Raw genomic sequence first — 14,997 nt, forward strand, 5'->3', positions numbered from 1 at the left:
CCTGGAACCACCAGGAAAGAAAGACCTAACCCCTGGGCCTCCCTCCACAGCAATGTCGGAGCTCAGCGATGAAGCCAGTGAACCAGAACTCCCGACCTGCAGCTTGTCCATGTGGCATGGGCTGGGTGCGCAGGTCAGCTGGGAGGAGCTGGCCATCCCCTTGGATCTCCACACAGCTGCTTCCATCGGCCAGTATGAAGTGGTGAAAGAATGTGTGCAGCGGTAAGACATCTTAGGAAATGTTCCTTCTCCTTAGATTTTGAGGACCATCTCAGTGGCTTCAACTTCCACATAGAGATGTTAGTATGCTAACCAGGCCTCATAGACGCTTAATACATATGGCCTTAGATTAACCCTGCTCCTCTCGGGCAGTTGTCAATAATGGTTTATGCTGAACTCCAATAAAGAAGGCAGTTTTTATCCCTAAGAGGAAAAAGCTAGTTTAAACATTTTTCATGGGCTTAGAAACATTTGCAGCTTACTTTAACCAGAGTAATTCTATAGTTTTCACTAACTGCAGAAATGCTCAAGTAAAAATAAAGATAGAAAGCAATGCCCAAGGGGTTCATTTTAATCCCTTGTGCCCTCCTCTTCCTTCCAGCACCTGCCATATAAGAGGAGGAGGCAGCAAGGTTTATCTGCCCTTCTGGAGGATTGCCACCTGAACTAACTGCCCAAATACCATTTTTACTAATGTTATACATATATTAAGTCCCCATACAACAGCAATGGTCCTCGGCTATGTCTTGTTTGTAGTACAATGTGATATCTACTGTAATCTTTGGAAAAGAATCTGTCTCGCCTCCACCCCTTTATGTCCACCACACTTTGTGCTCATATTTCCATTTCTCATCAATAACACAGAGAAATGATCTGTGTCCATACCTACACGTGCCTTTTCCAGTCTCTGGGGTGCCAGAGCCAAACCTTGTTGAAGCCCCAGATTTTCAGTTCCCAAGTCATAGCCATCACTTACAAAAACCTGGCCAATTGAATGCAAATGCACTTTGGTGAGGGATAAACCATTATACTCCCGCACCAGGCGGCCTTGGGATTGTGTAGTTGGGTACTCAGGCAGCACATTTCCCCCACAGGGTCACCAAGACCCCAGTTATAACTGCTGCTATGGTGTTCTTGGGCTTTTAAGACTTTGGGTGTTCTGGTAAAATGCACAGTCCAGAATGGCTCTATAGAGGAGAAGAGGGAAGTGCTTGTGTTCTGATTGGGATTGGGATGCTAGCTAAGCCCAAGGCTTGCTCACAGTAAGATAGACTGAGGACCCAAAGAGTTGGAGGCATCAGAATGGGGGATTGGACTGATGGGAGGTGTGAGAGCCTCAGATATGCTCTGCCAAGGGTTAGGCCCTTCTCCATATAGAATTGAGTGCTCCATCAATGAAGGTCACATGTTGAGGACGAATTTGTCCTCATGTGACTCCCCCAGAGAGTGGCTGATACTTCATTCCTGGAATTGGGACCTTTCAGAATGGCTGTTTGGGCATCCCAGCGTCAATAGAAGATGCTAGTAAATGGTGTGCTTGTTATGTGCAAACCTATGAGAGGCGCAAACTGTGTGGATTGATGGCAGGTTGATTAGTTCCACTGGAGGCAAGGACTGTGGAAGAGGAAAGGCTGTGGGGCATGAACTACACAGGATGTTCCTGGAAGTGGATGTTATTTCCATACCTTGGGAACCCCACATTTTTTTCCTGTGGGAAATGTTTTTTTAGAACTTTGATGGAAATTAGTGAGGAAGGTAAGATTATTTGGTCACCGACTTTCTAAGAATGTTTCTGTAGGGTAAGGTGACAAAGGAGAAGTCAGTTGTAGCGGGACTCCATTGTCCTAAGTTCCTTCTTCTCCCCCCAGCACTGGACTAACAGCCTGTGGTCTGTTGGTGGAAGGTAGTCAAGGCTCCAGGTCAGGATTTCTTTACCTTGGCACTACTGACAATCTGGGCCAGGATTTGTGGTGGGGGTTGTCCTGTGCACTGTAGGATGTTTAGAAGCACCCCTGGCCTTGACTCTGGCTCTGGTAAACCCCACATGTGAGATGGCTGGGCATGTCTAGCATATCTTGCGTTTGTTTAGGAGAGAGTTAGATTTGAATAAGAAGAATGGTGGTGGCTGGACCCCGCTGATGTATGCCTCCTACATTGGACACGATACCATCGTGCACCTGCTGCTCGAGGCGGGGGTGAGTGTGAATGTGCCGACCCCAGAAGGGCAGACTCCACTGATGCTGGCTTCCAGCTGTGGCAACGAGAGCATCGCCTACTTTCTCCTCCAGGTGAGCTACGAGGGAACTCAGGCTCAAATCTGAGGGGCTCCCTGCTGCTCTGGCAGAGACGTGAACCACTGTAGGCCATGGTGTGTGTGTGTAATCACTTTGATTCTTTCAGCATGACGTCCTGGAGGGTGCCTGCCCCACGTAGAGGAGACAAGGCTGTAACAAGCATTCTGTGTTCTCTTGAAGCAAGGTGCTGAGCTAGAAATGAAGGACATTCAAGGCTGGACTGCCCTCTTCCACTGTACCAGCGCGGGGCATCAGCAGATGGTCAAGTTCCTTTTGGACAGTGGAGCAAATGCCAACGTGAGGTGATTACCAGGTCTTAAGTGGCCATGGTGGGTATAGTCACATATAACACTAAGGAAGGCAACTGTAGAGGCAGCTACAGGCCAGAGTCAGGGCAGCCCTTCCTCCGTATGAGGGGTCCAGACAAAGGGACAGAAGAGACGCTCCTGCCCAGGTGCAGGAGGCGTAGGAATAATTCTGGTCTTTTTACACATCTGTCGGGTGACATTGAGTGCAGCACTTTAACTCTCTGAGCCTCATTTTTTTTGTCTGAAAACTGAAGATAGCAATACCTATGTCATAGAGTTAGAAGAATTACACTCGAGGATACTCTTTCCATTGCTTTTCAGAGAGTAGAAGAGAGAGAGAGAGAGAAACATCGATGTGAGGGAGACACATCGATTGGTTGCCTCCCACACACACGCTCCCCAACCAGGGCCAGGGATCAGCCTGCAAGCAAGGTACATGCCCTTGGACAGAATCGAACCCTTCAGTCCGAGGGCCAACACTCTTAACCACTGAGCCAGAGTGGCCAGGGCTACATGTTCTGTATGCCAGAGGCCTAATGTAGTGAATGGCATTTAATTGACATGCATTAACGCTGATTCATTTCTCCTTTTGGCCTTATCAGGTGAGGTGATGCTTTGAAAAACAGTCATGAGGGTTTTTCTGTTTTGTTAATCCTCATCTGAGAATATTTTTTCCCATTGATTTTTAGAGAGAGTGAAGGGGGGGGGGGAGGGAGAAACATTGATGTGAGAGAGACACACCAATTGGTTGCCTCCTGCACATGCCCTGACCGGGGCCGGGGATCGAACCTGCAACCTAGCTACCTGCCCTTGACTGGGAATCAAACCTGCTACCCTTTGGTCTGAGGGCCGATGCTCTAACCACTTAGCAACACTGGCAGAGCAATAGTCATGAGTTTTATAAGCTGGAAGGGATATTGTCTAAAGCATGTTGTGATGATAATCCCTTTTCTTTTTCTTTCTTCCTTTTTATTGAATTTATTGGGGTGACTGGTTAATAAAATTATATAGGTTTAAGGTGTACAATGCTATAATACATCATCTGTATATTGTATTGTGTGTTTACTACCCCAAGTCAAGTCTCCTTCCACAACCATTTGTCCCCCCTTTACTTTCTTCTACCTTCCCACACCCTCCAATAATTCCCTTTCAATGCAGCATCCAACTGGCACTGTCCATGGCCCCCAGTTGGTGTCATCTGTTATGAGACACACCATAGCTTTACATGCTATCAAGAAAGAAAAAAATGCTACTAACTAAACTGCAACTCACCTATGGATTTTGAGATACATTCTGACTGCAGAGATGTAAAAATGTGTTTTAGAATGGATGAAACCCAGTATTTAGCTTGGTTTCTGTCTTCTAGACCAGCATGACAGAAGTGAGGGTTAAGGGGCACTCTGAAGAGTGCTGAGTTAACCATAACCCGCACAAGAAATAAGCATCAGGTACCAGGCATAGTAAGAGTGGGTAGATTATTAGTCCCGGAGCTTTTTGGAGGGTTCCTGGAGGATGTTGAACTGAAAAGATAGGGTCTGGATAGGTGGGTGGGAGACCTTAAGTTTCTGTAAACAGTAAGGGCAACAGCTGCCTTTTGCAGGTGATTCAAGTGGAGAGACCTAAGAGAAAGCAGGTGCAAACAGCTTAGACGGAGTGAAGCAGGAAAACAATGTCTTTAAGATGACAGACAGACAAGCTGGGGTAGAAACCAGAGGAGTTCATGAGGCTGATGTGTTGATAAGAATTTTTCTCATCTCTCCCCATCCTTGCGAGAGGGAGACCTCTGCACTTAGGGATGGGCGACGTTGCATCAGCTTGGTTTTATCTTTGTCAGGAAAGCATCTACCTGGCAGAATTTCTCTCCGCTAATCATTGGACTGGGCCTCTGTCTTGCAGGGAGCCAGTATATGGATTCACTCCTTTGATGGAAGCAGCTGCTGCTGGGCATGAAATAATTGTGCAGTATTTTCTAAATCATGTAAGTGACCCTCTTTATTAGCTTATAATTTAGTTACAGCAAGTGACAAATTATCTCACTGAAGTATAAACTATAGCAGAATTTTCTGCTACACAGAAAAAACTTCTCTTCATCTAGTTACTCAACATATTTTGTTTTGGACAAAGTGTATACTTGGTCTGCAGCTTTTTAAAAAAATCACTTAATATGCCATAGACATCTAATCGTTGTGTAAGGATTATTCCATGTATAATCTCTGCCATAATTTAATCAGTTTTAAGTTTCCATTATTTTGCAGTTGGAATCAGTGCTCCAGGGAATATCTTTATGTATACAGCTTTGGTATGCATGCAATTATCTATGTATACTGTATTTCTACAAGAGAGTTTGCTGGTGCTCACATTTTAAATTTAATAGGTCCTAATAAAAAGATAATTAAAAGATGACCAAAGGATCCGAATAGACATTTCACCAAAGAAAATATACAGATGGGCCATAAGCACGTGAAAAAATGCCTGACATCATTAGTCATCAGGGAAATGTAAATCATAACTATTAGCATGTTTATAATAAAAAAGAGACAGGTGATAATAAGAGTTAGTGAGGATGTAGAGAAATTGGAACCCTCATTCACTGATGGTGGGAATGTAAATGATGTAGCCTCTGGCTGTTCCTCAGTTAAATGTAGAGTTACCTGCCCTGCTGGAGTGGGCAGTTGGTTGAGTGTAGGCCTGTGCACCAAAGGGTTGCCCGTTCAATTCCTGGTCAGGTTAGGACACATACGGAAGGCAACTGATTAATGTTTCTGTCTCACATCAATGTTTCTCTCTCCCTCTCTTTCTAAAATCAATAAAAAATATATATATATATTTTAAAAACCCAAGAAACTAAAAACCATACAGAATTACCATGTGAACCAGAAATTCTGTGTATATACCCAGGAGAATTGAAAACATGTCCATACAAAAATGGAAACACAAATGTCCATAGCTGTGTTATAACCAAAAGGTGGAAACAACCCAAATGTCCATCTACTGACAAATGGATAAATAAAATGTGTTATAGCCATAAAATGGAATATTAATCAGATATAAAAAGGATGCTACAAGGATGAGCCTTGAAAATAATTATGCTCAGTGAAAGACACCAGATGCAAAGGACCACATATTGTATGATTCCTTTTATATGAAATGTCCAGGATAAGCAAATCTATAGAAGAAGTAGATTGGTGGTTGCCTCGGGATGGAGGGGATGGCAAGAGTGGAGAGAGGGTGATGGTTAAGGGGATAGGATTTCTATTTAGGGTGATGAAGATGTCCTGAAATTGATTGTGGCGGTGGTTGCACACCACTGAATTGTAATACTGTAAATGGGTGAATTGCATAGTATGTGAATTTTATCTTAATAAAGTTGTTTTAAAAATTTAGTAGGGGAATTACTTAGTTTAGATAGAAAGTCCTAACAAATTCCCACTAAAATGTTGTTTCTGTTGTCCATCCCACCAGTAATATATGAAGGTGCTCATTTTCTCATGTCCTCACCAGCCCTTAAGGTGAGAGATGACCCATTTAAAATTTTTTTCAACCTGGTAGGAGACAAGTGGCATCTCATTTTTGTTTGTAGTTACTAGTGAGATTGAACATGTTAAAGTATATTGGCCATTTGTAATTCTTTGATGAATTGTCTCTTTATATTTTGGGCCCACTTTTCTATTGTATAGTTTGTTTGTTTTTCGTATTGGTGGGAACTTTAGAATAATAAAATGTTAACAGGTATCTCTTTTTAAAAAAGAATTTGGGGACAGTACATTTACATGGTAAAAGTACAGATGAGACAGAAGGTATACAGTGAGGCTGCCTCCAGCCTTTGCCTCATTCTCTTGGTCACTCTCCTGGGGCTGCTCCCCAACTTGCTGGTGTTTTTTTTTTAAACTTAACTGTCTATCCTGGATGTTGTTCTATATCAGCATATAAAGCTCTCTTCTTGTTTGGTGTGTGCGCGCGTGCGTGCGTGTGTGTGTGTGTGTGTGTGTGTGGTGGCATAGTACTCTTGAAAGGATGAAGCAAGTTTCTTTAAAGTGGTCTAGACAGAATTAGATTGTTGCCAACCATTCACTGTTAGGCACAGTGCTGTGGAGAATATCTGTGCATGTGTATCTTTGCATATGTGTGCAACCTCCTCTGGACAATTCAGTACTAAAGGTAGAAGGGTGAAGTGTAAGTACAGTCTTAGCTTGGATGTTGCCAAATTGCCATCCAAAGAGCAGGCTGTACCAACTGACACTCTTTCCACAGCAGCAAGAGTTATGGATCTTAAATTATGAAGTACTTTAAACATGTAAAAAAGTACAGAAGATAGTGCAACTAACTCACATGATCCAGAGGTCACCACTATCCAGATGCTGGTCTGTACCTTTCCTATCTCTGATTTTGGTGCTTTCATCACATACTGTATGTCTTTAAGCAATGCATGGACTTGTTTTATGTATTTTAAAGATATATGTAAATAACATACCAGACCATATGTGTCATTCAGCAGTGTTGGTAAATGTAGGCACTGTTCACTCACTTTAACAGCTGTGTACTTATCGACTGTGTGAATATATTGCATTTACCTTCCCCCTTTTTTTTTTTCTGTTAATCCTCACCTGTGGATATTTTTTCTGTTGATTTTTAGAGAGACTGGAAGGAAGGGGGAGACAGAGAGAGAGAGAAACATTGATGTGAGAGAGATACATTGATTGGTTGCCTCCCGCATGCCCTCTGACCAGGGCTGGGGATCAAACCTGCAACCCAGGTACGTGCCCTTGACCCAGAATCTACCCGTGACCCTTTGGTGCGTGGGTTGATGCTCTAACCACTGTTCAGTCCTATCCTTTCCTTTTTTAGGGCACATTTAAGTTGTGTTCACTTAAATGTGTTCATTTAAGTTTGCTATTCCTAACAGTGCTGCAATTCACATTTTTTTTACCTGTGTTCTCAAACACGTGTGAAGAGCTTTCTATAGGAGATCAGGATGTATTTTTCAAAGTAGAACTTTGGTGTGTAGGGTGGGTGCATCTGCAGTAGAGAGTATTAACTTACTTTCCTGCATAGTTGCCCCAGTTCACACTCTTCCAGTAGTATTTTATAGTTCTTGTCTCTCCCTCAATAACACTTGCTACATGGTATCAAATGAGCTGTCTCCTATTGATTTTTACTTTTCCAGATTTCTGATGAGGTCGAGCCTCTTGTCCACATATTATCAGCCTTTTGGGCTCTCTTTTCTACAAATAATTATTCTTTGTAGGTGAACCTACTCACAAGGACTAGGATCCTTAATAGCCTAGGGTAAAGAATAGATTGGCAGAAAACAAAATAATAAAAACAAAAAAGAATAAATGGACAGGGGAAAAAAATAGATGGGCAGGAGCCCAGAACTGTAAGAAGCACAACCTCTGCTTCTGAGTTTAGAGTCTGAATTTAAATAAGGTAGAACTGGAAATCGTAAGAGACAGTCATCCATGTAGTGTTTTCAAACAGGAAACATTGGTAAATCAGAGACTTTAGATCATTTATCTACCATGCAGAGTATGCCCTCGTTTGGTGCCCTTGGTGCCTTTACTCCCCAGCTGGGCCTAAGATTGTGTGTGAGCAACTTGCATTGAGGAAAAACAAGTTGTATTGGATTTCTTTTGGAAAATTTAAAAAATTTTAAACTTTGAAATAATTTCAGACTTAAAGAAACATCACAAAATGGTACAAAGAATTTGTGTGCCTCTGCTAGATTTCCCAGTGTTAAGATTTCATGTCTATATATATTTATATACATATAACTTTTCAAAAATCATTTGAAAATAAGCTGCTGGCATAATGCCCTTTCCCCCCCTAACTGCTTTCATATGTATTTCCTAAAAGCAAGAATTTTCTTTCCTAATCACATATAATTATCAAACTCAGGAAATCAACAGAATTCCTCCAGCTCACTAATCAGCAATCAAAAGTATTGGTCAAGCTTGGCTGGCGTGGCTCAGTGATTGAGTGACAACCTATGAACCAAGAAGTCACGGTTTTATGCCAGTCAGGGCACATGCCTGAGTTTCGGGCTCGATCCCCAGTAGGGGGCGTGCAGGAGGCAGCTGATCAATGACTCTCATCATTAATGTTTCTATCTCTCTCTCCTCCTCCCTTCCTCTCTCTCTAATCAATAAAAACATTTTTTAAAAAGTATTGGTCAATTCTAAGCAATTGCCTCTGACCGAGGTAGCTGGTAGACATGGCTTGGAGCATGTGACTGATGGGCCAGGCTGTTCCAGTGCTGGGGTGGCTATCTGGCTTGCCCTGTGTGGCTACTCCATGTTTCTTGCAGATCTCCTCCTGCTAAGTCATGATTAGCCAGAGGGGTAGGCCCACCAGGTCTCTTGACCTGCCCCTCCAGAGCCAGGCTTCATTCTTAGAAATGGGGAAGTGGACAAGGCCAGGCACCCCAAGCTCTTTGCCAGGGTAGGAAAGAGCTGTGGCTGCTTCCCTTGTACCCCATGTCCCTTCCTTCCAGTGGAGCCAGGCTCCAGCAGCTCAGTCTGGGCAGGATGACTGGGTATGTTTGGGCCTCTTTTAGGAGGGAACTGACAGTTGATCCAATGGCCCTCCATCTGACGAGTGCACCCACTGTAATACTGGTCCATGGTCTCTAAACTTTGTGAGCCCACTTTCATGTCAGGTATAATGAATTTTGATCATGTAATTTTCTAGTAATATGTGCATTATAAAATATGAAGAAAAACTGAAAAACATTTAAAGAATAAATAGATAGAAATTCTAATATTCTCTTCCCTCACCTCAGGGACCTTGTTATTCTCTTTTCTTATTTCTTACTAAGAAATAGTATTGCTTTAGTATAGCCTGAAGTCAAAGTCTTCCAGACTTAAAAACATATTAGTTAAAACCCTATCGTGAGATAGTATTGTTTATTTTGGTAGAAGTCTTTGGGTTTCTTCTTTCAAACTGAAACTGGAAATTATATATATTTTTTTTCACCAGTTTTATTGAGATAATTGACATACATCACTGTATAAGTTGATTTGACTTATGTCTGTTGTGAAGTGATTACCACAATAAGTTTAGTTTGACATCTGTCATCTCATATAGAGAATATATCTATACAGGGTAGGACAGAAGTAGGTTTACAGTTCATGTAGAATACAGTAATTAAAAAATAGTAATACAAGAATAAACTCTTGTTTTGTGTACTTACAACTGTAAACCTACCCTGTATGTAGTTTTTGACTTGTGATGAGACCTCCTAGAACTTACTCCTAACAGCTTTCCTGCACATCGTACAGCAGTGTTGACTATAGTAATTGTGTTGTATATTACATCCCTAGCATTTATTTTATAACTGAAAGTCTGTGCCTTTTGACCACCTTCATCCAGTTCCCCCTTCCCCTTCCCCTTCCCCTCTAGAAATTGTTTTTTTAATCCTCACCTGAGGATATGTTTATTGGTTTTTAGAAAGTGAGGAAGGGGAGGGGGAGAGAGAGAGAGAAACATTGATTGTTTGCCTCCCATACATGTCCCCACTGGGGATTAAACCTGCAGCCTAGGTATGTGCCCTGATCGGAAATTGAACCCAAATCCTTTTGGTGTACAGGACGAGGCTTCAACCAACTGAGCCACCTGGCCGGGGTCTAGAAATTATCTTATAAGGCTGAAGGTTTCATAAGTGATTTCTAAACAGAGCTCTGGAATGGGAGGGATTGTAGAAAGTAAGTAAAGCTCAGTCAGGCGCTTGTAAAAATGCAGTTTTTCCCCAACCAGAGGGCAGTGTAACACCTCTGCTGCTCTCAGCCAGGACTGTCAGTTGGTCATAGTTTTTCAATAGGAGGAAAGAGTACATATATACTTACTATACAAGTGATATACATGTGCTATAAAAGAATTAGAAAGTAAAAGTTAAGCAAAAAGAAAGCAAAAAACCCTAATAATCTCATCACCTAGAGATAATGCTTGTTAACACATTGTCCAGTATTGTAGTTTCTTGTTGTTTTTTTAAAAATTGGTTTTTATTGATTTTAGAGAGAGGAAGGGAGAGGGGGAGAGAGATAGAAATATATAAGACAGAAACATCGATGGGCTGCCTCTTGCATGCCCCTACTGGGGATCGAGCCCATAACCTGGGCATGTGCCCTGACTGGGAAGCGAACCAGCAACCTCCTGGTGCATGGGACAGTGCTCAATCCACTGAGCCACACTGGCTGGGCCTTGTAGTTTTTTAATAGATATTTAAGTCAAAGTAGAATCCTGTCATACAAATTGTTTTGTTATATATTTTTTCCTCTTAATGATGTCTTGTGCACACTTGTCCATATTGCTAATACGCTTGGACCTGTTATATAAATGAGTGAGTGCTGTTCCATTTTATAGATGTGTCCTCACGTATTTCACTGACTCCCTATTTTTAGGTTCTTTCCAGTTCTCACTATACTAAATGCTGCAGGGAAGATCCTAAATGTTCACGTATGTCCTTAATTATTTCCTGAGTTTAAATTTCTAGAGGTGGAATTGCCAGGTCAAAGGGTATGGGCACTTGCAGTGTTTTAACTTTGTCTTGCTGATATGCCCTCCAGAGTACTGAGCTCCAGTATATCCCATAGTCCCACCTGCAGATACGAGAGCACACAGTTGAAGCTTTGAAAACAAAAGACTTATTGGGCTTTTCTAGTTTCAGAAGTAAATATGCTCGTAGAAGTAAATTTAGAAACTATAAAAGAAAGATGGGAGAAGTCCCCATTATCTCACTGCTTAGAAATAATATTAACAGTTTGGGCATATTTCCTTCCAGTAGCACTTTCTGTGCACTTTTTTGTTTTGCTGCTGAAGTAATGTATATACAGTTTTATCTCATGGTCCTTTTATTTATTGATTTATTTTTTAAATCCTCACCCAAGGATATTTTTTCCATTGCTTTTCAGAGAAGGTGGAAGGGGGGAGAGAGAGAGAAACATCGATGCGAGAGACACATTGATTGGTTGCCTCCCACACACGCTCCGACTGGGGCCAGGGATCGAGCCTGCAACTGAGGTACATGCCCTTGGCCAGAGTCGAATTCAGACCCTTCAGCCCCAGGGCCGACGCTCTAACCACTGAGCCAAATCGGCTAGGGCTCATGGTCCTTTTAAAAATTTGGTTATACCAATTATTTGTAAATACCAGCATCTATGACAGTAGTATAGCAAACTCTCCATCCCTGAGCATTTAAATTGTCTCCAGATTTTCGTTATTGCAAATATTTTGTGCCACACATCTTTGTGCGTAAAAGCTTTCTCCGTATTTGGGGTTATTTTCTTAGGTAGAGTCGCAGAAGTGGAATTACTGTGCTGAAGACTACAAGTACTTTTTAGGGTTTAGGATAAAAGTTGCCAAATTGTGTTTAAGAGGGTGGGGCTCTTATTCCAGTTATGATTTTTAAAGGTTACTTTTCTAGCAAGTCTGTTGTCTCCAGTTTTCTGTGTGAAGAGAATGAAGTGAGGTGGGCGCATGCCTGGGTGCCAAGGGTGAAGGTGGGCTCTCACGCACAGCAGCCTGAGTTTACCCTCCTCACCCAGAGTACCTGATTGCCTCTCTTCTTTAAGTATCTGCTTGCCCTATGGTGGCTGAAAGCTAAAAGGCAATGAACCTGGAGAGCTGCCTCAGCTATGAGATGGCAGGATTAGTGCCTTACGTGACGAGCCTGCAAGCCCCTCCCCACACCCCCACTTTTAGCATTGAGAGTGAGAGACCACACAGGCCTTTGCCTTTTCTCCCAAAGTTGTGTAGTTTTAGAGAACCCTGGGTACACATCTTTCCAAGGTGGTGGTGGTGATAAGCCATTGCACCTCTCGTCCTGGGTCCACTGCCCCAGAAGTGAGGGTGCTTTGCAGGGGATGTTCCTAACTCTCGTTCTTTTACCAATTTTCACAGGGAGTCAAAGTGGACACAAGAGACCATAGCGGAGCCACAGCCCGAATGCTAGCCAAGCAGTATGGACACATGAAGATAGTGGGGTTGATAGATGCTCACTCACTTTCTCTGCCCAAGAGCCTCTATCGGAGCCCAGGTACCTGTGTCTGCTGCCTCACCCTCTTCTGGAGTCCCTCCCCCTACTCTCACCTGCTTCAAAATATTTGGCTTTTGCAACCTTCCAGACCTCTGCCTCTCCACTGTGTAGTCAGGGTTGAGGCCTGCTTATCTAATGGGTGAGGACAAGTTAGTTAGGGTGTAGAGTGATACCTGCCAGGCAGAATTTGGGTACATAGGATGTGGGCACGTGGCGCCCACCTGGAGGTAGGAGGGCAGCCTCACAAGCTTCTGGTTTTTGTTTCTTTTTTTTTAAAATATGTTTTTATTGAGTTTTAGAGAGAGGGCAAGGGAGAGGGATAGAGAGGGAGAAACATCATTGATCAGCTGCGTCCTGCACAACCCCTACCGGGTATCGAGCCTGAAACCCAGTCTCTTGCCCTGACCTGGAATTGAACCGGTAACCCCTTGATGCATGGGATGACACTTAACCAACTGAGCCACACTGGCCAGGGATAGATAAATATGTATGTGTGTGTGTGTGTGTGTGTGTGTGTATATATATATATATATGTCAAGAATATAGGAAATGACAGATACATATATACATACATACTTTATATATATATGTACATCTATTTGTACACACACGTTTATGTATATATATACATGTATATTTTTAAAACAACTTGTTGACAGTATTACAGATGTCCCCCATTCTCCCCCTTTAGATTTGCATATATTTTTATCATATTAAAAAAGTATCTGTCATTCCCTATATTCTTGATTGTTTTCTACAGGAATAAGTGTTGAATCTTGTCAAAGGCTTTTTCAACATCTATGGAGATGTTTGAGTTTTCTCCTTCAATCTATTAACATATTGTATGAATGAATTTCCTAATAATGAACCAACTTTACATTCTGGGCATAAACCCCACTTGGTGTGTTATTTTCCTAATGTGGTGTTGGATTCTGTTTGCTGATGTTTTTAGGGTTTTGTGTGGCTATGATATTCTTTCTTTTCTCTCTTCATCAGGCATAGGTATCAATGTTATACTTGCTTCATAAAAACCATCGGGAAGTTTTGCTTTTTTGTGCTCTGGAACAGTTTTTGCAGCATCAGTGCCCCATGGCCTTTGAAGGTTTGATAGGATTCTCCTGTGAAACCATCTGGGCCTGGTCTTTTGTGAGGGGTAGTTCCTTGATAAGTTTTTCTGTTTCTTCTATAGCAATTGGTATGTTTAAGCTCTCTGATTTCACTGGGTCAATTTTGGTAAAGAGTATTTTCCTAGGAAATCATTTCATCCAGGATTTAAACTTATTTGCATAGAGGTCTGAAATCGTTGTCTTCTCCTTCTCCTGTTTCAGTGGTTATTTCCCTTGCCATTTTTCATTCTGCTGGCTTCCATCTCCAGTATGGCTCTCTGGCCATTTTTCACTTCTCTCTCAATCTCATTCATTCTTTGGTGGCTTTCGTACTTTTCAACATTTCTGGTTCAGTTTTCATTTCAAATCTGTTCTTCCTTGGGCACCTGGTAAGTTAGTCTTTATATTTTAATCTTGACTTCTTTTTTTCTATTTTTTCCCCTAAGTTCAGTCCATTTTCTCACCATTCTGTGTGTGGGTGGTGTGTCTTTTTGTTCTCAGTTTTGAATTTCTGATTCAGGGTGCTTTTTCCTGTCCTCGTGCTGTGGAAGGATCTGTAGTTCAGAGTGTTGTGTCACAGTTTTTTCTGCTTACTTGCCATTGGTTGAGTTTTGGAGAGGGAATATTTTCACTTGCTGTGTCTTTGATTCCCATTTGTTGTGTGCTCCCTGAAGTATTTGTGTGTAGGTATCTGATCGCTGGTGCTTCTGCATTTCACAGACAGGGCTGAGTGGCCTGGAGAGTGTGTGAGTCCTGGTCCAGGAGCTGCCTTCTCCTCAGTGCCAAGGACAATCTTCTTACTAGGGACCTTTTTTTTTTGGAGTGGAATGTAGTTAGGTCAAGCATTATGTGTCCTCTGATACAATTTTGTTTTGTTAGATCCTGAACTTCCCCGCTTGCTTTTTGTCTTCACTGCCCAGTTTCCGGAAGGAGACACCTTCCGGAAGGCCTGCTGCTCCTCTGATTATTCCCTCGGGTCCCATATGGGTTCTTAAGTCACTTCCCTGTTGTGCTCCACTCCACCAGGATTCTTTTTCAGTGTTTTGCCCATAGAATGGACTTCGTCTTTCCCCTCATCTCCCCTCTGTGTGGCTTTTCCTAGACCTGCTTTGCTCCTGCAGAGAATAGAGGTGAGCAAGTCAGTTATTTCTTTGCTGGAGAGGGCCATTAGTCTGCTCCTCACGGGAGCAAGAACTTTGAAGTTTGTGGCGCTCTCTGCCATCTAGGTCATGTTGAAGATGTGGGATTTGTGAGATTCT

The 14,997-nt window shown here is 42.4% G+C and overlaps 1 protein-coding gene across 1 annotated transcript in view; it reads left to right on the forward strand.

Moving 5' to 3' along the window:
* Positions 1 to 14,997, forward strand: part of ANKS3 (ankyrin repeat and sterile alpha motif domain containing 3) — a 27,713-nt gene continuing 12,716 nt past the window's right edge. Inside the window, exons 1-5 of the mRNA XM_016214470.2 lie at positions 1 to 222; positions 2,090 to 2,288; positions 2,475 to 2,596; positions 4,499 to 4,580; positions 12,497 to 12,632. Of these exons, the coding sequence (XP_016069956.1) occupies positions 53 to 222; positions 2,090 to 2,288; positions 2,475 to 2,596; positions 4,499 to 4,580; positions 12,497 to 12,632 (709 nt within the window). The 5' untranslated portion in view covers positions 1 to 52. The remainder of the gene's footprint in view (positions 223 to 2,089; positions 2,289 to 2,474; positions 2,597 to 4,498; positions 4,581 to 12,496; positions 12,633 to 14,997) is intronic.

This window comes from Miniopterus natalensis, chromosome 3 (assembly GCF_054644295.1).
Source record: "Miniopterus natalensis isolate mMinNat1 chromosome 3, mMinNat1.hap1, whole genome shotgun sequence".
Lineage (NCBI taxonomy): Eukaryota > Metazoa > Chordata > Mammalia > Chiroptera > Miniopteridae > Miniopterus > Miniopterus natalensis.